The 26,672-nt window shown below is 40.7% G+C and overlaps 1 protein-coding gene across 4 annotated transcripts in view; it reads right to left on the reverse strand.

Moving 5' to 3' along the window:
- The window catches only part of NCALD (neurocalcin delta), a 1,186,843-nt gene that overhangs the window by 353,946 nt on the left and 806,225 nt on the right, over positions 1 to 26,672 (reverse strand). For 3 of the 4 annotated variants that reach the window (XM_044065662.1, XM_044065663.1, XM_044065664.1), the window contains one exon: positions 10,167 to 10,563. In XM_044065662.1, the coding sequence (XP_043921597.1) occupies positions 10,167 to 10,544 (378 nt within the window). In that variant the 5' untranslated portion in view covers positions 10,545 to 10,563. Of the gene's footprint in view, positions 1 to 10,166; positions 10,564 to 10,697; positions 10,717 to 26,672 lie in introns of those variants that run through there. The other variant, XM_044065665.1, reaches the window with a different exon arrangement.

Raw genomic sequence — 26,672 nt, forward strand, 5'->3', positions numbered from 1 at the left:
GCCTTCCGAGCCACTACCTGCATGAGTGGGTCGAAAGGCGGAGACACCCAGGAGGTGGAGGGTCGGGATCCAAAAGCCTCCAGGTATACCGACTCATCCTCGGAGGGGTCAATGGAGGGCCAATTCCCCTCTGTTTGAGGAGCTCAAGGATGTCTGAAAATGAGACATCCTCAGAGGGGGACCGTGGGGAACCCTCCGACTCATCTAAGTCGGTATCAGATGTAGTAGACTCAGGGGAGTCTGTGTGTTTCCTCTTACCCGTCCTCTTCCGAGGGGTTCACCTGCAGGGTCAGGAGAAACCTCGGAAGAGGAGGAAATTCCCAGTGGGAAACCTGGGGCGATGGATCCCTGGGCCTGAGAGCAAGAGGCTGGCAAGAGGCTTCTGCAGGCACTGATGAGGGAGGAGCTAGAAGGATAGACCGTTGACCAGGCTCAGAGGCCAGGACACTCCTCATCACCTCAAAGGCTCCTCTCCCCGGGAGACCTGAACACACCCGCTCCGAAGAAACAGGAATGGTCGGCTCCAAGGAGAGAGAAGGCTCGAGGCAGATGTCGGCGCCGAGCTTACCAAAGCGAAGCTCCGAGAGGGAGAGCGGGTCGGACAAGGGTCCGATGCCACTAGCCCCGCGGAGCCGACAGTGGAAACCCGACGACCGGATCCCTCCAAGGAAAGTCTCAAGGAGGAGATCGGAGCCGAGGATGACGGAGCCGAAGGATGTATCGGCTCCGCATCGAAACAGTCGCTGTCCCAAGAAGCTCCGGCCCGAACTCTGGTGTGGAGTCGGAGGAGGAATCTCAAGAATTGGGGCTGTAGCCAAGTCTGTTGAGACGGGCTATGGAGCATTTGGGCCAGTGCCTGAGACTTCAACAGCCTGCTTACCACCCTCTCCAAATCGTGGTCAGACAGCCTGGAAGATCTCGAAGATCGGCTCCGATGGCTCCGCTCCGACAAAAGAGGAGACCCCGGAGCCGAGTGGATACTTAGGATCGAAGGGGACCGGGACCTCTTGGGGGCCGGACCCATCGAACCCGAAGTCCCTTGAACCCCAGATGGAGCCGAGGACCTCTCGGCTCCGATGCTGGATAAAGTGTCGGCTCCAGCCGGAGCCGACAAGGCAACAGTAGTCAGGGTATCGGAGCCGGCCGGCACCGAACCCACTACTCTGGCAGAAGAAGCATCGGTTCCAGCCGGGGCCGATATCGGCTCCGACGGAGCCGGAGCCACCGGAGGAGGCTTAGACACTGTAGCCTGAGCCTTCGGTGGCTTAAGAGGTTTTCCTGCCCCTTGCTTAGGAGGAGAACCTTCAGGTTTCAACAAACCTCGGAGGATCAGTTTGTTCCTCCTTTCCTGCAGGACTCGCTGGCTAAAGGCATGACACAACGCACAGGAGTCCTGCAGGTGCAAAGGCCCCAGGCAATACACAAGAAGTGTGACCGTCTGTCAGGGACATTTTCTGACAGCACTGGTCACACTTCTTGAAGCCTGAGACCTTGCCTTCCTTAGACATCCTAACAGGATATACACACACAGTCCCCACAAACACACAACTTAATCCCTACACAGACACACAGGAAGGGAATAACTTGGGGAACTAGGCCTGACTAAAACTTTCAGTGAAAAACTATATTAAAAGTTTAAAAAGGAAGGGAATAGGGTGGGCTGTACTAAATACAGGCTAACCTGACACTGAAGGGAAATTAAACCCCTAACTAACTTTTTTCTTATTTAACAAGAAAAACTTACCTCAGCTGGCAAAGGAGACCTCTTTCGCTAAGCGGCAAACGAGATCTGAGGTAGTTCCGCCTTGCATCATGGGATATAGGGTTGCCTCGAGCTGGTAAAAGGAGTTCTCGAGCTAAAGCTAGTGCCGAGTCGGAGCCGAGGATCGGCTCCGAACCCATCCAGCAAGAATGAAGGCGAGATTGACAACTTAACATCCTGGCATTTTAACAGGGGTGTGTACACTTTTTATATCCACTGTAGCTCAGTACAGTACAACTCACTGTAACACAATATACTATGGCATAAGGACAACAGGCACAGATGCTACACCATAATAAAACAACAGTATTCGAGGTGTCTACAATATGACTGCCTGACCAGCAGGAAGGAATATTACAATGCTACAATTATTAGTGTATGACTAGGCAGCAAGCTTGGATGCCATGGCACAATAGTCCAGAAGGTGTAGATATAGCCGTCTGCAAAACTTCATGTGGTAGCTAATGCAATAAAACATTGTAAGAGACGTTTGGTACACTGGGGAAAGCTGCCATAACACAGTATGTGACCTGTTTACAGCAGGCTCATGTAATAACATCTACAGTCCAGAAATTAGAAAGTAGAAGTAATGCAGCAAGTTGTTACTGTTCTATTACAGAAAGACTGCAATATGGCTGGCCCATAAAGCACCAGCCACTGCAAGGATACAACAGAGGAGGACAGTAATCAATTCTCCATAGCTGAGAAATGCACCGTAGGGAGCAACAGTTAATGCTAAATCCAATGTCACTTATACACAAAATGCTCCCAAACTGTTATAATATGCAACAAAGTGCAGCCAAGATCAGCTGAGAACTGATGTATACTAGTTCAGGGAATCGGGGTTAGGAAGAATAGAACAATTACCAAGATGTGCTTGCTACTGCCGTATATACCTCGGTACTGTTACATATTCTGCTAACTCACTTCCCTAATGTTGGAGAACTGTAAGTGTTTTGTCTAAGTCAAATGTAGTATCATAGTTCAAGACAGTGGTTGTATCACAGCACAGCAAAATAAAATGCTGGCAGCTCCAAACATGACAAGTTTAAAGCAGAGCACAGGAGTACACAGGCTGACAAATGTTAGCACTACTATGTAACCAAAAGTAATTCAAGCCAGAAAAAAAAAAAAGCAACAGCGCTAACACATTTCCTCCTGGGGGACCAGCTACATTAGTTTCAGATACAAACTCACCATAGCACAAAACAGGTCTTTTCAATCAGCACCAGCACACCGTAACATACAAATAAATATAAAAAAAATTACCTCCCAGATGTTGTGGGATTGTTTTTCAAGTCACATCTAGTAGCAAAGTGCAAGGCAGGCTGTCCATGTTGCAGCCCAGCACAACAGTGTCAGTATCTAAAATACGACAGGTTTAAAACAGACAAGTGCCCACTGGCCAATGAAAGTTGGCACTGATATGTAACAGACAGTAATTCAAGTAAAATAAAAACAGCAGTAATAGCGCCCTCTCTCACTGGGGATGCATGGTGGTGGTGGTGGTGGGGGAGCAGCTAGATCAATTTCAGATACAAGATTACCACATGTGCATCACTGATTAACAGTTATCTTTCAAACAGAACATATCAAGTGAGCATATACTCCCACTTTTCCTGATGACAGATACATTCTACTGTTGTGAGCTAAAAGGAATAGTACAAGGCCTAATGCTCTTGTTTCTGTTTGTCAGTGATCTAAAGCTGAGGTCGTCTTCTCTTTTAATCTCATCTTGTATGCAGATAATATCCTGACCTTAAACTCAGATAACTCTTTTGCTAAGCTGCAAGAAAAACTACAAGTTGACTTTAGTGATGTGGTACTGGACTTCTGGTGACAAGCTCACTATAAACCGCCACAAATTTGCTGTCATGGTGTGTGCAGACCTCCACACACTGGCTGAAAGAACCCCATTGTTCCTCAAAAGGTTCTTAAGCAATGACCATCACACAACTGCCACAGTATCCATTTAGACTGAGGTCTACAATGTGAAATAATACTCATCATGAAGAAGTTGATTTGTGGAATACCAGAGACATGAGCACACAGAAAATAGATATTAAGGACAAATGGACATCTTGGGGATGCTGCCTATCACATACTACTGTGATGGGTGTAGTAGAAATTGTGTGCACTTAATACATAAAATACATGTGGACCTTGGTATTGTGACCCTTCTGGGACTCTGGGTATAAATATTTGACATTTTTTTCAATATGTATTTAATTTAGGGCTGCTGATTAGACTGACCAAATACTCTGTTAATATAATATTTTGCTTGGTAGTTTGTGCACATTTGTATGATTCTGGAGTCAGAGTTGGATAAAATGCTATATGGACTTTACATGGAGGGTGGCCTAATGGTTAAGGTGTTTACCTTCCAAACACAAGGTGCAGGGTTTGAATCTCACAGGGGATAATTGGCTAGGCTTAAAATGGCTCACAAGGGCAGTTAGCCTAGTACTAATCTATGAACCTATGAACAGACAGCTGAATGTCAAACATTATTTTTATACTTAGTGGAATAATGCTGTACATTTTACCAACAAGTAACAAAGCTGGACTTTAATAAAATGTAGGAGGAAATAAGCCTCTTTACAAGAAATAATGTATTTCCTTAGCATAGTACAGTAAAGTCAATACAGTGTGTTCTTTTACATATCATAAGGTGAGAAGACTTGGTCTCAAAAGGATGTTCTTCTAGAACACTTTCCCAGTAAAATGTGAAAATGATACTCATCTTAAAAGAGGTACGCAAGTGAAAAAGACAAAGATATGAAAAACAAGTCTTAGAAGAAAGGAAGCTTCTTGTTAAATTGAGGGCATTTACATTTTAAATAATACATAGCTTATTGATTGCAACCACAGTGATTCCTGCTGGAAATAGGGGTGCAGTTAGAATAAAACTCCAGTGATAGAGGTGGTAAAATATTTTAAAATATCATGCTAGACAGATGAGTTTTGCAGTAATGCAACACGCAGAATGCTGTGCTCACCCTATTGATTACCAGATGTGTACCTAGCTAGCCATCGCCCCTATTCTGGTGTCTCTCAGGCCCTCAACTATATTTTGGGAAAAAAAAAAGTCTTTTCCTCAGTCAGGTGCTCCTCATCCAAGAAGTTAGCTAGCCATTCTTCACAATCTACACTCCTCAACTCTGAAATGAAAAGGAAAAAAAAACTCTTCTTTCCTTTCTACTTCTGTTTGCTACGTTTATCACAAGCAGCTGCTACAGTTTAAGCCACACACAGAGAGCTAAAGCTTTCAGTCGCAGTTGCAAATGCAATACCAGCATTGATGCACTGAATAACAATTGGATCATCATGGCATCTACTGATCGCACCCCCTAACACTTTATTCCTGGGAAAGCTGCCATTTTGTCCCACGCTAGCTACTCTTCTGATGGTTACTAATGTCAAAGACTAAATATTCACTCTTTTTCTTTCACGTACTTTCATATCCTGATAAAGTAGTAATACAAGGGGGGGTGTAACATGGATAAAAAAGTATAACTAAATCCTATTAGATTGCTTGAGTGGCTACATAATTTGTCACTTTATGTTATTTCTATGATTTTAAGGTTTGGTAAGACAATGCAAATCTATTTCATAAATTAGCATGAAGGATTTTAATATAAATAGCAAATTGTCATGTAAATTAGTAGCTATGACTCATAAATTACATAGAAAAGTAGAAGAGGTTGGTTATGCGGTAGTTTATGCTCACTATAAAAGGTCAACAATATACTTGTGAATTTTAGTAAATGAGTCTAAACACATTTTAGCAACATATTTACTCAAAATACCATATCAGTCCTTTTTAAAATTCACCTTATATACACATTTATCAGCATGAAGGGCAGTGTTAAGATACTGCACTTTTGGTAATTTAAGACAAGTAACCTTTGCTGACAATTGTCTTATGTAATAACTGATGACATGTTAGACATAGCCAAAGAGTTCAAATGATGCAGTGAGACTTGCATTTTGTGCCTTGTATTGCTGTTAAGTAGTTAAAATCTGTCAAGTACCTCTGTGAGCTTAAATTCAGGTCTACTTTAAGTGCTTGAAAGCTGAAAAAAACTCGAATCCGAACAGTGCGACAAGTAAAGAGCAAAACACGAATACGTCGAACGAACGAAACCACAAAAGTGGAAATATCGAATTTGCATAGTTAGCCCATCTGCGGTATAGCTCCGTAAGGTAAGTGTGTGATAGTTATGGACCTTATTGTTAGGGAGGGGTTAAGGTAAGTGCACAGGTAGGTAGTGTATGTAAGGTTTTGTGTAGGTAATGTATGTAAGGTTTAGTGTAGGATTTTGTTAAGTGTATGTGTGTGGAATATTTAGTTTGTTTGGGTATAGCTCCGTAGGGGAAGTGTGCGGTAGTGATGGAACTTGGGGTTAGGGAGGGGTTAAGGATAGTGCATAGATAGTTGTGTAAGTGGGGTTAGTGTAGGGTTAGCAGTAGGGTTTTGGTGCTTTAATTTAGGGTTAGAAGTAGGGTTTTGGTTAGTGTATGTATGTGGTTTTTTTTAGTGTGTTTGGGTAGGTAGTGTGTTGCGGGTGGTGGGTTGGCCGACTATGACGGTTCGAGGTTTTAAATTTCGTGCTTTATTATGTTCAACGTATTCGCTGTTCGCTCTTTATGTATCGCGCTATTCAGATTCAGGTTTTTCATGTTTCGAGTGCATAAAGTAGACCCCTTAAATTCCATACACGTATACATACCGTGCCTACTTGTTAAATAAGTGTAATTCTAATGCAGGCCAACAACGTCAACAAAATGGGCTGGTTTTATAACATAAAAATCATCTACAATGTAGCAACAGTTAAAGGTGCAAACATGTTTTAAAAATGCCCATTCTTCATAACCATAGTTTATGGACTGTTTCAAAAATAACCAAAGTGCAAATAAATCACTGATTTAAACAATGACATATCAGAGACACAAAATAATTGTGGATTTTTTAGAAGTTGAAAATATAGCAACGAATTTGCTTGATACAATAAACAATCCAAGCCCATATCTTAATAAAGAAAACCTAATCATTGTCACTTAAAACTTGTAGGAGGCACTGCAGAGCACCTAGAACTTTCAAGTATAAAGACAGCAAGTGGCACAAACTAAAAAACAATCTTTCAACAAACAATGCAAATCAACATACTCCAGATATGGGTTATAGTCACACAGAGTAAGAAAATACACATTTTTGGGTTACCACCTAACTTTACCAAAAAAAAAAAAAAATCCATCATCAAAAGTTCCATCAACATATAACAGAGACTAGAGTTGACTGTGAAGCAAGACCATCTTTTATCAATACAAACATAAACCACGTGCAATTCATAGTCGAATAGGGCACATTTTTTATTAATCTGCCAAATGACTGCTATTCAATAAATGCTCTCCTTTGACATTTATTTCTTAGTTTAAATACATTTTGCAAATTTTAATGCTTAACTTTTACTTTAGTTATCTCTGAGTGTAACAGAATGACCACAAATTCAGTCTGCAGCAACAAAGATACCCAGGTTTCTTTTGCCCCCTCCACATACAATTCATACTGAAACAGAGATTAAAATAATTAACTAAACTAAAACTTTGTTATACACTCTCATACCTGTCCTCTATAGCAAGAAAAGCACTATCACAAACATATGACTGCCTAAGCTAGTCTCTCTATCACAGTCCTTCACAGAAAGTACCAACTGCCAGTTTCTCCAAACTAGGCAACACGACTAGTAGATGTAACTTTCTCTCATACCCTTATAGTCATTACTACTTGCTGACACAAAAGTCCCACTACCTACCTGCAATAGCCACAGCTACACTTCTTTTAGCTACCTCCTGTTTCTCTGCTCACTGTAAGTTTCAAAGCTTTCCTTTACAGAGCCAGCTACGGTTAAAAAAGTAGCAATGCATAATCTTGATTACATATCCATTTGGTGAGACAGTATTTGCAAAAACAGGTCCAGCATGCTGGAAGCAACTTCCAGATGCCACAAAGGGCTTCAAGGCTAAACAGAAAGAACACCTACTCACTGAAAATCAAAGCAAGCATTTTAGGGACAGTGGACAGCTCTCATTAGTGTATTTGTGTGTGTGTGCGTGTGCGCACATGTGTGTATATATATATATATATATATATATATATATATAGATTGTGTGTGTGTGTGTGTGTGTGTGTGTGTGTGTATGCGTACATATAGTTTGCCAGAATAATGTAAAGTTTGTGTATATGTCTATTACTACTGTCAAAGTCAACTTGTAAATATTGTGAAAGTATTTTACTGTTATGTACCTTATTATGTGATTGTATTACTGTGTTGCCCCTTTTAGAAATTTTTAAGATCATTTACTAAAAAAGGTAAAAAAGGCCAATACTTCCTCCATGGGACCTGGCAATATACCAGTTGAATAATTGATACTGTTATACATGTCCTAGCAGTCACACTCCTCAAACTGTTTAACTTACATTTAGCTACTAGTTTTATCCCTAATGCATAGCCCACGTGGTTAGGGAGGCTGTAGATGGCAGTGCATGAAGGATAGCTTGACCTGACTAAGGCCTTTGAAATCATTCCCTATTCTGGTATTATACAAAAGCTAAATGCTTTAAAAATCAACCAATATGTGGTATGGTGGATAGAAAACTAGCTTAAAGACAGAAACCACACAATGAGAGTTACTGGTGCTTCATCAAAAGTGTGAAAGTGACCAGTGGTGTCCTTCAGGATTCTAGGCTGGGAGCTCTCCTTTTTGGTATTTACTTTTCAGATCTCCAAGCAGAAGAACAAAGATTTCTGGCCAACAAAGTCTGCAGATGATTGCAAACTGGGGCTTGTCTAAGTCACCTTATTATACCTGAACTCTCCATGATGGATTTGTCCTACTAACCCCTTGGTGTACTAAAATGGCCTCAAACTAAATGCTCAAAAGTGAAGCATCATCACTTTTGGTATATAACTCCTCTTATCATCATACTGTCTAGACAACAAACCTGTACACAACAGAAATGTAATTAGGCACCCAGGTAGTTAATTGATGGCTCCATCTCCATTGACCATAATGTAATGGTAGCTGGTAAATCCTTTTATTTACCCCAGCTAATTACCAAAGGAATATCAACAAGGTCTAAAGGGTAACCCCTCCCTTATACTCAGCATCGATCAGGTCAAGTATAGTATTCAGTGCCTACTTTGAAGTGTGTATTACTAAACATATCAAACAATTAGAAAGACCCCAAAGATTCCTAAGCAAACACATCACAGGTCTGAAGTTCTTGAGATATCAATTGAGACTGGAAGTTCTACCCCCATATTCACTGTCTTACTGACTTTTGAGTGGAGAGCTCTGTATTACTTATTGTGACATTATCGACCCAGTTGTCTTGGACCTCCTGTTTCTCTACAAGCCCAATATCTCCATCAATACTAGAACCAGGAACCAGGTATATAAAACATGATTTTGAAACAGGATTATAGCTCTGTGTCTCCCACACCTCTTGAATAAATTTCCTCACATGTTAAGCAGTGTGATTCACTGTCTTCCTTGAAAAATAAACCAGATGACTGACAGGTATCCCATAAATTTACTCCATGACTGCCTGATATGGACTACCTGGTGAAATGAGATGTGGCCTCAGAAAGTGTACTGGCAAGGCAAGAATGGTCATAAGACTCGGTGGGCAGAGGCCAGCATGTCAGTAGACCATATTATATGTGCAGATGCTGACATGAGCACTGATCTGTGCAACCTGAAAACGTAGGGAAAAGTCACAAAACAAACATAAAACCTCCTGTACAGCAGGCAAATACTTTTTGTTTGCACATTTGCAAGATGAAGCCAGCACGTCAAAATCTACTGCCAATCATTAGCGGACTGGAGTTCCGCTGTGGCGACCCCTAACCGGGAAAAGCCAAAAGAAACAAACAGCATCGTTTTTGAACTGTACAGTTACAAGTTTTTCCCCGAGATGGTTAAATGTAAAATCAGCAAAACTGCACTTGCTGTTAGCAAACTATAAAAAGAAATAGGTCACAGTATATGTAAAAAAGAAACAGCTGCATAACTTCAAAATACCACACATGCAAGTTCATTGCAAAACAGAACTTTCAATAATCACTACTGTACTGATAGTTAAAGTATCAGTTAAAAAAAGGTAAAAAAGTTAGTGAACTATAGCAAGAAATAGGTCACACTGACTAGGTCACAGTATATGTAAAAAAGAAACAGTTGCATAACTTCAAAATACCACACATGCAAGTTCATTGCAAAACAGAACTTTCAATAATCACTACTGTACTGATAGTTAAAGTATCAGTTAAAGTTAAAACAGTTAAGACACTGTTACAATTTCTTTTATTTCGCATGCACAAAACCCCCCCAAAAGATGTACCTGTACAATTTCAAGCATTTCAGCCTTGCTTATATAGCCATTCCCATCCAAATCGTACATACTGAACGCCCATTTCAGTTTTTGCTCCAGCTTCCCACGAGATGTCACACTCAGGGCTATGATAAATTCTCGGAAATCTATTGTGCCATCCCCATTGGCATCAAAGGTACGAAAGACATGCTCTGCAAACTTAGAAGCATCCCCATAAGGAAAAAAGTTCCCATAAATTTTCTTGAACTCATCCATTGATAAATGTCCACTAGGGCAATCCCTGAGGAAGCCTTTGTACCACTCTTGGATTTCATGTTCAGTAAAGTCTGTGCTTTCTAATAAGTCCTGCATTACCTCAGGTCGCAGTTTACTGTTCTGCTTTCCCATTTTAATGATGATGTTTAAGCTGTAGCAAAAGGAAAAATAAATAAAGGTGTTTCTTGTTACTAAAGGAATAACCATAAAACAGAGAAAAATCAAACAGAAATTTGCCTGCACAATTAACACAATTTTGGTTCAATAAATGGTTTACCTACTTACCAAATAAAACAGACAAAAGATATTTATCAAAAAAACAAATGCTGTCTGCCCGTCGCTAAACTTAAATTTGTGACCAGTACTCATAGCTGCTCCAACTAGATATCAAAACTATTTTTGTAGAATGTTATTTCCACAGCCAGCTGCAGCATGGTTTATGAGTAAAGAAACAGCATGAGAGCACTGCAGTTTGCAGAGATAAGAATCTGACATTTGTAGCGAGGCTTAGGTAAACAAGAAATCAAAAAGGGTGTGTAAGCAGTACACAGACTGCATAGCAAACCTAGTCAGCTCTGCCCTAACCTCATTCAAACTGATGTGCTACAAGCTTACTATATGCTAAAAATACAGTGTTACTGTATTGTCACACTTTCAGAAGCTTGTTTTTTTTTTCATTTATGTCAACATCTCCCAGAATGACATCAGATACAGTCTTCTAGTCAAGCAATGTTCAATTCCTTACCTACTGCCTGTACCACTTGTTACTTTATCTGTCCACTACTTCCTACTGCTACTAGGATTTTAGTATTTTTCTATCTACCACTTTGAAATTTTCAAGTGGGCCACGTGTATACATATGCTTATGCAATTCTGCAGCTGTTAGACTACTCTATAAGTTTACCACTCTTTCTGTAAACAAATGTTTCTTCCCATTACGCTTCACCTACTTCCTGAAAAGTTACATACTCTTCTGAAAAGGTTACCTTAACTGCCTCATGCTTTGCATGCCACCAAACCTCTCAACTGCCTAAATTTTTGCAGAATGTCCAGATTTATGGCTCATATTTTGTGTCTGTTCCTCACACAATTTGTGGCTTTCTGGCAAAATACAGAGGACTTCATTCACTAAATAATCGTAGACATTTGAGTTTCTGACTTTGTACCTTTCAGAAAATGCATGCTGACACAGACCCTGTTATTCTAACTACTTTCTGAGATTAGATGAGTAATATCTAAAATATTTCCCTATTTTTGGGGCCTTTGTGCTCCCATTATCCTTGGCTTTGTCCAGATTTCTTGCATTAATAAGTTGAGAGGTATGTGTCCCACAAACCTCAGTGACTACTCGTGCATTTTGTATCAATAACAACTTTACTGCACTTCTATGAAGCGCTTTCAGCTTTTCATGGTCTTTATTCAGTTACTGCATCCTTGAATCAACAAAGTATGCTGATTTGCTCAATACAGTATTTTTAAGGGATGCTGAAAATATGCTGCTAAGCCACCATATGCCTTGAACTCTGCATTATTTCTACAGGAAAGACTACACAATAGTTACAGCAGTCTGTTCTATCTTATGCAGGTTTCCATGATTTGTCTTTCTATCAGAATGCAGCAGGAACATCCTCTTAACCATACTGAAGTTTATAATGGATGCAGCACAAAATATTCTTCATGAACATACAGCCAAAACAATATACAATACCCAGCACTGCTAAGGCAATGTGTAGAATGTGTGACAACCATGGCTACTAATCTACAGAAGTGAATATTTCTCAAATGGTACTAGGACTTCACAGGTCCTGATAGCTGAGAGTGTAAAACCTTCATATAACCTGCTGAGCACTTTGTGTATACTATAGTATCATTAACAATGCAGTGGCTAAATTATAGTTAAATGTATTTAACCTGATATACGCCATGGCACAAAGGTGAAAACCAGTCTCCAGGGAATTGTGGGGCTGTTTTCACAGACACTGAAGTCTGCAAAAGTGTCAGAATGAAAATGTTAGCTATTTTGCTTACATTTGATAAGGCTCCATGTGGGATAATAGCTAATGAATGCATGCACTCATAGATCAACAGATAATGGTATTAAGCTGAATCATAATGTGTGACACTGAAAAAGAGGCTAGTCTGCTTTCATAAGCTGCAGCATATACATTTCGGTGTGGGAAGGTCGTATCTAATTTTATGACTGCTAAAGGAGGCTCAAAGACTTTTTGTACTTAGAGAGAGGACCATTGTGTCAGACTCGGAAAGCCTACGGTGCAAGATATAAACATTAGCCAAATGCATTATGGAATTATGCCAAAAGAACATTGTCCTTCTAGCAATTCTAATCAAAAGACACCCCCATTCGATAATTATGAACACCCACGGTGAAACAGTGCAATATTTTTGTATACTTCCTGTTGCCACACAGAAACACGCAAAATATTGCCAGCTATGATTTCTGACACATCACAAATGTTATAGCATAATTCACAAAGAGCAATGCAAGTCAATGGTCATTAAGACCCTGACAGTCAAACAGCGACTTGTGACAACACTGTCTCGAGTTCCTACAATATTATTTCAATGTAGTTAGAACAATGAAAACACTGAAAACAGAGTTCTAGCACCAACAATTAATCTACAATGGCAGTTGCAGGCTGTTACAGTCTTGATGGTACTTTCAGTGCAAGTTTATTATATACACATCTAAGTACTTAAAAAAATAAACTGTACAATATCCTGTGAAAGGACTGAAGAATAAATACAATAATCCATTGGTGGCACACCACAGAAAACTCATTGGAGGTTAGTAGTGGTAGCATGGCTTCAGAGAAAGTCATAAATTTGGGAAGATAGCCTGTATTACAGCTCTTTGTGTCATGTGATTACAGAATGTGTTGCTGAGGTCACAAATACCGGTGATGACGCAAGTGACAGTTTAACATTCAATATGATAGTATACTAATATTTGATTATTATTGCTCTACTTTATGCATGATTTCTTGTGGACAATGGAAGAGCTAACATCAGAGAAAGTACATTTAGCATTTACACAGTAGAAAATTCAACCAATAATGAAGGGACTAGGTGGCCAATTCAGAGTCAGCTTCTGCATTAATTACAAAAAAGGTAATCTGACTATTCTGTCAAAGGGTGTGCACAACTTAAGCCGCAGCACACATTGCAATAGTGCACTGAGTGCCAGAAGAGAAGGGAATGATGCTTCTGGAGCGGAGGGATGCAAGAGTCTTAGAACAGTGCAGGGCAGGGAGGCTCTGTACCCTTTGCACAATTACACAACTTAAAAAATGCTTGGGATGGCTGAACTGTAAGTCAGTAGGGTATGCTGCAGCTAAGAAATAAGTATCCTAATTTATATTAGTACAAAAGAAGCTTGCATCTGTGGGATATGTACACCATAGATTTTGGAACAGTGCAGCACTGTGTACCCTATTTTACATGCACAAAACAAGCTCACAGGTGTGAGTTATGTACACTGTAGTGTGCAGACAATTGCAGCTCTGTGAACATTGTACTATGTGAAGCAGTACAGCTCCGTGTACTCTACATTAGCATACAAGAACTTCGCAGGTATTTGGTTATGCATACTGAAAGGTACAAAATACTGTAGCACTGTGTTCCCTGCTTTACATTAGCACAAAAAAACTTACAGGTGTGAGTTATGTACACTCTAGTGAGTGGAGCTGTGCAGCTCTGTGTGTTCTATGCAAGCAATACTGTCCTACGTAAATAACACCCCTGAAAGAGTGTTATTTACACAATAACACCCACATTGGAGGGTGTTGTTATACTTAGAGAACAGGCTGTCTGTAAAATTGTTGATTTACTTAATTATTTTTTATGTATACTTTGATGTAAAATAGTTCCTCTGCCTAATTCTTCAAACTTTCTGTAGTATATGTAAATGGTGTTGGATGTAGTATTTTACACTCAAAATATAACATTTTCAAAAAATTCCCAAATATTTACTTAATTTTTGGTCTCTTACTCCTAAAATATGTGACTTATTGCCAGTCATTCGGGATTGAAGTCACTAAATAATGATATACATTTGAGCTTAAGACTATTTCCTTCAGAAAATTAATGCTAACACAAATCCTGTTATTCAAGCAACTTTGTCATTTTATAACAGCGATATTTGGAGCCTCTATTCCTCTTACCTGCTGCTGCTAATGGTCGATCGATCTCACTCATTTTCTCTCGGACACAAACACACACACACACACACACACACACACACACACACACACACACACACACACACACACACACACACACACACATATATATATCAGAAAATGCATGCTAACACAAATCCTGTTATTCAAGCATCTTTGTAATTTTGTATGAGCAAGGTATAGTTGTATAAAACCTTACCATAACAGTAGATGTCCCTCTCTTCACTGTTAGAGTATTTGAAATAGAAGGGATTTCCTACCCAGGGCAGCCTGAAGCTTGCCCAGTATATTAAAGCCTAATGACTTTGTATGCACCGTACATCACATTTATGCTCCCTGCACAGAATATAGGGCATAATAGATGCAACTACCCAAAACTGAATTGCCCCAGAAGACAACAGTGTCCGTAGGACAAAGGAGCCCATGTACATCCAGAAGAAAAACTGCAGATGAAAAAGGGGAAACCTTCAGCAAGAAAGGAATCTAAAACAAAAACCAGAACAAACAAAAGGTGGTTGGAGGGAGGGAGTGAATACTGCAAATAGTGTCTGAGCTGTGTGTAAATCCAAGGCACGCAGGATCCTCTCACCAACAGACCGAAGAGAAGGGAAAAAAAGAAAGGAGTAGTACTGACTGATTCAAGGACAGCTCATTTTCTACCTTAGGCATAAAAGAAGGATTAATATATTGTTATCCCCTTTGGGAAAAAAACATGTATCCATGAATTACCATATAGGTGGCAGTACACTAAACACAGAAAGTGTGATAAGAGACTTAGGGACACAGTTGGACAGTGGTCTCACCTTCGATAACCACATCGCCACAACAGTCAGGAAATCCTTCTATGTGGCACACCTCATCACGAAGGGCTTTTCATCCAGAAAAAAGGAGGTCATTGTCCCACTGTACTCATCCCTCATTAGACCCATTATAGAATACAATGCCCCATTTGGTATGTACCTCTCAAGACATCTGCAACAAGTGGAAAGGCCTCAGAAATACCTCACTAAAAGAATCACAGTCCTAAAGCAGATGCCCTACGCTGACCGCCTTAAAAAACTCCAGCTATACTCTGTTGCATGTCGTCTACTCAGAGGCGATCTCTGCTTAACATACAAGGCCATGTCAAACCCAGAGCCGTTGGACATGCTACACTTAAAGAAATCCCAATCCTTCAGAGCTACACGCTCCAGGGATCTAAACCTTGTCATCACAATAAACAAAACATGCTGGAGGGATAGGTTCCTGACCCAGAGACTCCCCAGACTCTGGAATAGATTGCCCATACATGTCAAGCAGAGTGCCTCTTTGGACCTCTTCAAGAGGAACCTTGACGACTGGATGGGAGAAAGGAAATTCACCCCAGGGATGACGTCAGTCGCCCTGCTAGACAGGGGTCCAGGAAAGTAAATAATGTGGGAAGAAATAGCCAGGGAATTGTTATGGCTAGACTTGTATAGGCCCTAGGGCTGATAGCCTAGTACCAACCTATGAATATGAAGGGACACTCTGTCCCTGTGGAAAAAAAACAAAACAAAAAAGGAGGTATGGCCATAAGGGCCTGCAGCACAGAAGCCCTCCAACAGCCAACAACAAAACAGTCTTCCAGGTGCAACGCTGCAAAGAAGCAGACTCTACAGGCTCAAAAGGAGCCTGAGTCAATTTTTCCAAAACAAAATTAAGGTCCCAAGGAGGAGGAATAGGTTTCCTTGGAGTCCTAATATGCAAGACACTTTTAAGAAATTGTTTGACTTCAAAATGAGAAGTCAAAGGAGGACTCTAGGGCAGACAAGCAGAAAGGGCTGACAAATGAGCCTTCATAGAAGAATAGGCCAGGCCAAACTGGAACAACTCACACAAATAAGAAAGAATCAGAGGGACCACCCACTGAAAGACGGTCCTGGTCCACTAGCATGGCAACAGATAGAAAATCATTTCCATTTAGACATATTATAATACCTGGTAGAACGTTTAATTGTCTCCTGTAAAACCATGAGCACATCCTCTGAAAAAAGGTGCCTGAAAGGAACTAAAATCCTATCACCCACAGTATCAGATGAAGAGTGGACAAGTGAGGATGGATGAAAGACCCCTTGTCCTGTGTATGGAGGTCCAACTGGTGAGGTAAACTGTGGTGATTGCCCCTGGCCAGATGCATTAAGAGGGTGCACCAGCAATGTCTTGGCCAAATGAGAATCACTAGCAAGATTTTTGGGGAGTACAGCCAAATCTTCTGCAGGACTCTTGGAAGTAGAGGAAGAACAGGGGGGAAAGCATAAAGAAACATTCCCTTCCAAGGAAAAGAAAGGGGATCTGTCTTCCACACCAGATGGCATGGCACTCTTGAAAAGAAGAGAGGAAGCTGCCCGTTATGACAGGAGGCAAAAAGCTCTACCTCTCTGTGAAGCATCCATTCATGAGGCTGTTGGACCTGCTCAGAGAGTCTTCTACTACAATCTGCTCTGAAGGAATTTATACTGCCTGAAGAGTTAACTGATAACTGAGAACCTCCTTCCAAGTCTGAAGAGCCATCCTGCAGAGGAAGTACAATTTTATGCCTCCCTGCTTGTTGACATACAATATCACTGTAGTGTTGCCTTTGTGCACCCTCAAGGGGCATGGGTGAAAAGCTCAATGGGCCAGAATATGAGCTCTCATCTCTTTTATGTTGATATGGTCTGACTGCTGATGGGGAGGCCAGGGACCCTTACATTTCAAGTGACCAAAAGAAGCCACCCACTCCATGTCTGAGTTATCAATGAACAGTTCTGGAAAAGGGACTGGAGGCTGAAAGGGCCAGCTTGCATTGAGAGCAAACTGTTGGATCCACCACTCAAATTCCTTCTTTAGACAGTGAAGAAGAGGTACACTGAAATCCAGAGGGTGACAATGCTGTAGCCAAACTGACTTGAGGTACCACAGCTCCCTGGCTGGCATGGCAGTCAGACGAAGAAGAGATTGAAAAAAAAGCTGTCAATGTCAAAACATTTGGAGGTAGAAGAGAAGCCAACACTGGCACTTTCTGAATCCTGCATCCCAGATGTACATGATCTTGAGAGGGAGTCAGGACATACTTTTGGAAGTTATAGTAAACCCCAGACTTTGAAGAAGAGAGATGATGAACTTCAGATCCTGTAACAGGTGACTGGGTGAAGGTGCCTGATGCGACAGGTCATCTAGATAAGGAAAAATCGGAATGCCTTGGAGGCTGCATTAAGCAATCAAAGGAGCTAGGCATTTTGTGAATATCCTTGGGGCAGTACAGAGGCCACAGGGCAAAGCAGAGAACTGAAAATGAAAGAAAGACACAGAGAAACATAAAAACTTCCTAAAAAGAGGTAAATAGGGATATGAGGGTAAACATCTTTCAGATCCAAGGACACCAGAAAAGTCTCATGTAACAAAAGAGGAAAGAGGGTTTGAAAAGTAAGCATATGAAAAGAAGGGACCTTGAGAAAGGTGTTGAGCTGGGAGAGATCCAGAATAGGTCTCAAAGTGAGGAACCCGGAACATCCTGGATTAAAAACCATTTCCCACTTGGGTAGAGGGGACAGGTTGAATGGGTCGTGGTTAACCAGGGACCCCAGAAACACCAGGAAATGAGGAAGTTGTTCTAGCGCTGGTTGAGGAATCCCTGAAAATTGATGCAGAGGCTTGAATACCATGAAGTAACCCTGACAGATGACAGAAAGAACCCAAGAGACTGAAGTGATGAGGTGCCAAATGAGAAGACAAAGGGAAAGTCGAAAAGATAAAGGAAACTGCTCTGAAAGAAAGGGGGGGGGGTGAACTGTCAAAAAGCAACAGGCTTATCAGATAAAGGAGGTTTCTGGTTCACAGAAATCTGAAAAGCCTTGGCAGAGGCTACTACTACTAAACAGAACCACTAATGCCCTATATAAACACACACTCACACATCAAACAGCTCAATTCCACTTCATTATTATTGATAAACTCATTGGTGATCGAACTCATAAATTTGGCTGGCATAAGAGACTTGATTCAAGGGAAAAGAAATGGATCACCAAACTTGGTGCCCTATTTAATCCAGGGCTTAATGAATATTTATGATGATAAAAACAATTGTTATAGTATATACTGTTTAATATTACATAAATATTCATGAGTATACTAATTGGATATGTATTTGTCAACCAATCAACTGTCTTCATTCATTATATAAGACTTGTTTTTGATTAAGCTTTTTTGTATCACACTGAAGAAGGCCAGGATAAACCTTGGCCGAAACCGGTCTTGTCTAATAAGCTTTATATGAAGTCTTAGTAGTTTTTAATAAACTACTATTTATACCACGGCTCACTTGTTGCTGGCTTTGTTTTTCACTTTTTAGAGGCTACTACTCCCACTCTTCCTGCCCTTAGAGGCCTGGCAGGGTTGCCTGCAAACAAAAGCAGGTCTAGAAGGATAATTATTCTAGAACTTAGGGATAGGAGAAACAAAAATATGTTTAAGGTCCTGCAAGGATTTGCCTTTCTCTTGAAGAGAGTTAAACATGTCAGCAGCAGTCCCGAAAAGATGTTTATCATCCAAAAGAGCATCCACCAACTTGGCCTTAATGTCCTCAGGCAGAGACTGAAGACAAACCCAAGAATAACTCCTCATGACAGACACAAAAGCTGCAGCCTTAGAAGAGACGTCAGCAGCATAATAGCCATACTTAGAGTGGCAAGCCACTTGAGAAGCAAAACCTAAAAAAAAAGACAAGGCAGAGGATTTGCCTTCAGAATCAGGAAGGTCAGAAATAGCCTTACAAGCCCAAGTAATCAAAGACACAGCATACCTGGTCATGTAATTAACAGTCCTAAAGGCCAAAGCAGAAGCAGTGTAAACTTTCTTATCAAATCTTTCCATTGCCCTACTAACCTTATCAGAAGGCAAAAGTTTGGAAGAAGGCAAAAGCTTAGAAGGTTTGTCAGAAAAGACAAACACCACAGAGGGATCAGCAGAAGGACATTTAGATAAAAACTGTCAGCCCTTAGCAACCTTCTGGGACCTATCAGGTTTCTTAGGAGCAGGAGGCTGAGAATCAGAAGACTTGGAAGCAGCAATGAAAGTATCCAACACGGTAGCCAACACAGGAGGTGCTGCCAATGGTTTAGGAGCATCCAACTTAAACAACTCATAATACCTTCTCTGAATATCAGACACTTGAGAAGATTCCTACTTAAAGTAGTCATGTCAGCAAATGGGGAAACAGAAGAAGCAAAACAGTGGAACATGTTAACAGCTTTAAACATTTGAGAAGTGCAGTTGACAACGAAGTCTGAATGAGGTCAAAGCTAGAATTAGAGGAGCTGCAGCCAACTGTCAAAAGACACCATGGAATAACTGGGCAGGAAAGACAGAGTAGCTGAGGAAGCTTGAGGTGATCAAGTGCCTGTGACAAAAAGTGGGATGCACGCTGGGGGACAGACAAAGAAATGAGGGTATCAGAACAAAAGCCAAAGTGTCCCCAGTTATATAGAAAGTCAAGAAGAACAGATTACAGAGTCTTAGGAGATTCTGAGATGGCTGCAGTCTGATAAGCACGTTAATTACAGCTCTCCCTCTGAGAAAAACATAGGAGGTGTAAAAAAGCCAGTAAAAGTTAATAATTTGGATAAAATTCAGTCACTGGTTAGTCACTACACTATGTGGATATCAGCAAAGAAGAATTCTATATAAATTAGTAGAAATCAACTATAAAGGAAGAAGAAAATATCTGGTAGTGAAGAGCATTGCAGCTGTTGAGCAAAAAAGCAGTCAGGTTTCAGCTTTGTACAGGGATGGCTTCTAATAATTTAAATGAAAAAGCAAATCAAAAACATTCAGAAGTGTTTAAAATAAGTGAGACACTGGAGGAATATATAAAGTCAAATTACAAAATACTGGAAATAACAGAAAAAGCTTTAAGCAGCTTTTCAGATGATCTGATAAAAACTGCAGAAATCAGAAACTGAAATGAAGGAAATATGAGGCTTCTCAAAAGAACCGTTTCGAAACAGTACAGTTAGAAGACAGTGCAGAGAAAACCTGCTCTACTACTGAAACTAGAAGAAAGAAAAAGATTGCATTCTATTTACGGAGGTACAAATAAGCAACTAGACTGGTACTCCACAGCAGTTATCTGAAAGGGTAACACTGCGTATACTCTCCAAATCCGTCCATTAGAGAGAAGCCAAGACCTATATTAGCAATGATGAACTCATACCAAAAGAATGCACGATCCCTTACAAGATTGTAGCAGAAAGGAAAGGTATTGAAAATCGTGGCCACACGAGTGATTGCAGAAAATAATTATTCAGTGTACACCGTGAAAGAAGTGTGCTCATCCTTGCAATCAGGGGATGGTAAGAGGCAGGTGTGAGATTCAAGTTGCTATATACAGCTGTCTTTAAAATACGTTTTCCTGGAGGATCAAAGACATTTTGTGGAAGCAGAACAGGCTAAAGAGGAAAAAAAATAGTTTACCAGGCAAAGAGTGAGCCAGCAAGCTGAAGGGTATTCTGCTTCTGGCTTATTTGACAATAACAAAGCCTAAACAGAGAACTTGCCAGTGAAACCTTTTCCATTACATCAAAGTAAAATGACTAAGAAACAGAAAAAAGTTCTGCATCTAACTAGACAAATTAAGTACCTTGGACTTGAACACCAGTACTGGGTGGCAGAGATGATGAAGAAAACCAGCAATAACATGAAAGTAGGAAATGGATGAATTGTAAAGTGTCATTTCCATAAGATGCAGTTTGGACAGGAGAGCTGCGTTTTTGCAAAAAGTGTTGCAAAAAGTGTCTCAAAAAGATTGGATGTTTGAGGACTGTGTTACACTGGTGGGAGGACTCTAATGCATAATTCCCACTTTGTCATTAATGTTTAGGAGAACAATGAAGGAACTGAAAATTTAACAGTAAATAAAAAAAATTGTTTTTAGCAATATGCGAATAATATATTTAGGTTCTTAGATTAACTATTAAGGAGCCCAGCCCAAATCCCCACTTCCCCAAAGCACTGTCTAGTTAGGCAGCTTGCTCAAGGCCACACAGTACTCAAATGAAGGTGGGAAGATTCAAACCCTGTACTCTTGGCATTGGAAACAGCTTATAGCTTTAGTTCTCTGCACTATCTGCCACACTAAACTACATCCCTTACAGAACATCTAACAATTAGAAACTGTGGGATTCAAATCCCAGTTTGTAACACACTACAGCTCTACAACTGCTGTAATAAATGTGTACTTCTGACTTTTATTGCACGATTAGGATGACTGTCTACATGTGCATTCCCCTTGCAATGGCCAGAAATAAAACCCAGGCTGACTGCTTGAAAGCTCTTATGCTTTTCACTTTACTACCAGTGTTAATTCTGTCTCTGGAAGTAAACTGCATGCTGTATTGTAAAGTAGTTCTGTATAGTATGCAGAGTTATTTTAAACATGAGAGGAAATGAGGACATCTGGACAGAAGATGGACAGACTGTGAGAGAAGACCTGCAGGGAATGACTATTGAAGAAAATAAGAAAATTGTTTTGAATCGAGAGAAGTGGACACAGTTGACGCAACACCCCAATCCCATAATGAAATGGGGAGAGGGAGTTGATGATGATGAAGCATCATGAGACTCAGCAAAAAACACATAAGTTATGATTATAAAATGAATAGTCAAAACATAAAAAATGACACCATCATTAATGATCTAGGGACAATGGAATGCAGCAATTTAAACTTTGATCAGTGTGGAATAACCAGTGTCAGAAAAACATATTCGGTAGCCTACTTGCATCAAAGTGCATGTCTATTCACTCCACGCTGACCACTGTATCTATCTCAATGTTAAACATAATACTGTGTTGTGAAAGCTTTGATAAAATACCTGACATGATATGAGAAGATAAAATGATTCCTTACCAGGAAAACATATAGGGTTGGACCTATTTGTATAGGGATTCTGGAATAGCCATGATGCCCAGTTTTATACAAGTTACTTTGAGGTGCTATCTGCTTAATTTGTAAGACAATGTCTCATCCAGTGCTAGATGAAAGTCTTCTAAAAGGAGACTAACACTAGATTAGAAAATTGGCTACAAGAAATAAATACTAACAGAAAAACAGCATAACATCTACACTACACAATGCTTTCCAAGATTATAGAGTAAGCATTCCCTTACAATTAGAGGAAATCACTTATTACCTTCCTTCAAAAATAATCATGCTGCATTTATATGGGAAGTAAAAAATATTAGTGAGGGGTTAAAACAATAATGTATTGAAGACAAGTAGGGCAGAAGAAGAGGCACAGCTAAAGTGGGGTGAAGGGAGCAGCTGCCCTAGATGCAGGTGCTGATGCTGAGTGCTGTTCTGCCATTCGGGAATAAATGTCAGTGAATCTGTTGTAATACAATACTAATAAATCACTTGCTACATTTGTATCAAGCAGATTTCTGCAGCACACTATCGGAAACAGCTTTTTGTGAGAGTGTGTTTCTGTGTGTGTGTGTGTGTGGGGGGGGGGGGCAGATAACCTAGCTACAGTTCTGGCCAGAAGCTAGAGTTCAACCTATGAAGCTTAATGACACACAACATTTTGTAGTTAACAGATGGATTTCCAAGCACCTTGATGGCATTACATAGGTGAATTACAAACAATAAAAAAGACAAACACTGATGTCTGAGTAGCATGTAGTATGAGCAATGGTTCAGCCAGCAACAGAGCTGGGCTGACATCCCTAAATACACCAGCCAGTGCTAACAACCTACTGGAAGTATGACGTCTGAGTTAGCATCACATGAACATCTTTTGTACCTTAGAGAGACTCAAAGGAGTTGAGCATAATCTGCAAAGTAAAGGATTTAGTGTAGAAAATCCAACTCTGGTGTGAAGATAGATGAAGGCTGCCAGCCTAGCCAGATAGAATTTTGAGAATAATTCTGTCATTTGTAAATATTAATGTAAGCCACAGGCTTGTTCTCTTAAATGTGAAAAGACTGCAATGGATATTGAATTGCAAAAATGTAACAACAGTGCACTCTGCTGTAAGAAAGGTAAGTCAAGCATTTTATGACCGTCTTTGATGTCAAAATTCGGATCCCGATATGTCTAGAGGGAGGCATCCTGCCTATTGTTTTAAGATCAGAGTTAATGGCTAGAATTTGCATGTATAAATGTTCTTTATTGCTCTGGTTTCTGAACAGGTGTAAAGAATGTAAGTGTAGTTTCTGTTAGCCTGGGAACACCAGAGAAGTGTGAAGAATGATGTCATGTGAAGCAGCTCTGTGTTATCAATTTAGAGAGAGAGAATCAGAGAACTCAGAGTATTTTGCCTTGAGAACATCCAACATCACCAGCACTGCTTTGCTCTATACGTAAGTTATTTAGAACTGTGTTTTCTCTTAGTTTAATCTACCTAATTCCTAGCTATTTCTAAGTGTTTTTTCTGTGTTGCTGTCAGAACTTTTCTACAGTATTATTTTAAGTATTTTTCTGTAATCTCTGAACTCTTGACTAGCACTGTGTAGTAAAAAGTATTGTCTTGTGGTTTTATTTATTATTAAATATTTTTAACCCTTTCAACTGTGGCTGTTTTATGTAGAGTTAATTTAAGCTCTTGAGTACATTGCATGTATATAGTGATACTGTACCAGGTCACTCTAATAAGCCTTGACTGTTCAAGTCACACTTACCATATGGATAATAATATTGCACAGTAATAATTGGACACCCTTTCAGAAGGGCCTTTGAGTAGCTGATATTAGTGGATGGTGGCAGCTGGTACTACCGTATAGTCTGGGTAAAAGGGGCACAGCTGGAGAACCTGTACCAGCCTTCCCCAGGAGTGTCTGTGTGGTTGTATAAAACTCTTATCTCAAAGTGCGTGTGTTTCAGCTACTTGGGCAGGGACACGAAGAAGTGGTTGGACATAGAGGGTGCTGGAGGTTTTAGCTTGTCCACTAGGCTGAGATCTGGACCCTATAGCTGTGCCAGTGTGGAGTTTTATTGGGGACCAGGACAGAAAGGTTGAAACCAGCCCCAGACTACTTGTGATCTCTGTGTGCTCCTAAGGGAAATGTACTGTGATCTCTGTGTGCACGTAAGGGAAATTTACTGCGTGTGTATTTATTATCCTATCCCTATATGGATGCCCCTCACTGGTGTTAGTGGTGAGGATTGAGGCTCCTTGATTACTAGGCCAAGGCATGGGCATCACATCTAGTAATGCCAAATCATGATGAAACAATGAGCCCTCAAATTAAGGAGAAACAGGTGGAATGGGAAGCATCTGATCAGTCACCACATGAAGATACTCTGGAGCTTTCAGTAGTTAACCAGTACAAAAGTTCAGTTGAAGTTGCACAGCAAGTGAAGAAGCAGGAAACAGTGGTAACACTGACACAGTCAATGTTGTGGAGTGGCAGGCCAATGAGTTCTCATATGAAAGAGCAGCAGATGATGCAGAATGCAACTGAAGAGAAAATGTCACAGGAAGATGTTCTGGAACTTTCTGTAGAATGCCCACAGGGATCAAAGAAAGCACAGTTGTGTACACTTAATATAAATGTAGATGTTCGAGTGTATTCACTGTTCCAGTCCTGACTTAAGGGATTGAATTTCCTGCTTCAGAAGCCCTTTATCGGCCCGACCACCAGAGTAAAAAAAACCCTCATCCCTGGGCTGGTGAATGCCCTACCCTGAGGTCAGGGCGGCTGGGTTTAAAGGGAGCAAGCTGATGCCATGACATCAGTTTTTATCTTGCCCCTAGAAGGTAAGAGCCCCATAGATGAACCTTAAGCAAGGGCCAAGGTTAGAGGAAAGGAGGCCTGTAGGGCATCCCTGCAAAGGGTCCCTCTGGAAGAGAAGGACAGAGAAACAAGCTGTTACTGTAAGGAGAACAGGGAGGAATGGAGGGAGGGAAAGAAGACTGCAACAGTGAATACACTAGAACATCTACATTTATGGTAAGTGTACACAACTGTACTAGGTTTTCTTGCTTCACTCTTGCAGTACTGACTTATGGAATGATTCCCAAAGCTGAGATGAGGGTGGTAGGTGCATTAATGGGAAGAGAGGATACCCTGCAAGACGGCTATGACAAATCCTTCTCTGGACTTGGAGATGGCTGACAGCTGGTAGTGCTTGGTAAAGGTATGCTCCGATGACCAGGTAGCTGCTTCCAAAATGTCTCTGGTAAGTACTCTCTACAGGAATGCAGTGGAGGCAGAAGTCGCCCTAGTTGAGTGGGTCCTAACAGATTCAGGGGGCTTTTTGCCATGGTAGGTGTAACAAAAGGAAATACTGTGGGAGATCAACTTGGAAATTGTTTGTCTGGAGATTGGCTTTCCTTCAGAGCCCAAGGCAAAGGAAACAAATAGTTGTTCTGATTGTTTGAATGTTTTAGTCCTGTGAAGGCAGTAGCAAAGTTGCCTGTGTACATCCAAGGAGTGAAGGATTCTTTCCCCTGGTTCGGTGGTTTAGGGAAGAAAGTAATCAAGTGTATGGCTTGGTTCAGAAAACTCTGCCTGGGTGGAAGATAAGAAAGGGGTCCACTGCCATAAGGGTTTGCAACTCAGAGACCCTCCTAGCTCAGGTGATAGCCAGTAAAAAGACGGTCTTCCAGGTATTTCAAATCAGTGGAAGCAGATGGTTTCAAAAGGGGGTAAGGTCAATTTTTATAAAACAATGTTGAAGTCACAAGGAGGGCTACGCTGCCTCCTGGGAGGTCTGACGTGCAGCACTTCCCTAAGAAACTGTTTCTTTAGGGGGATGGGAAAAGATAAGAGGAAGAATAGGGATGTGGGCTGAAATGGCAGAAGCATGTATCTTAACAGATGAAAATGATAGGCCTTTGTCACCAAGATAGCCAGGTACTGCAAAATGGCTGAAATGCTGCTTGAGACAGGGTTGAGGCCTTGCTGCTGACACCAATACAGAATCTTTTCCACTTGGCAGAGTATGTTTTCTTAGCACTGGGTCTTTTAGACTCTGAGAATATTAAGCACCTAACTACTCAGGGATTGCTCTGGGTAGAATACTGATGAATTATCCAGGCACAGAGTTTGAGAGTCTGCAG

Source organism: Protopterus annectens, chromosome 3.part0 (genome assembly GCF_019279795.1).
Source record: "Protopterus annectens isolate FY-2018-M chromosome 3.part0, PAN1.0, whole genome shotgun sequence".
Lineage (NCBI taxonomy): Eukaryota > Metazoa > Chordata > Ceratodontiformes > Protopteridae > Protopterus > Protopterus annectens.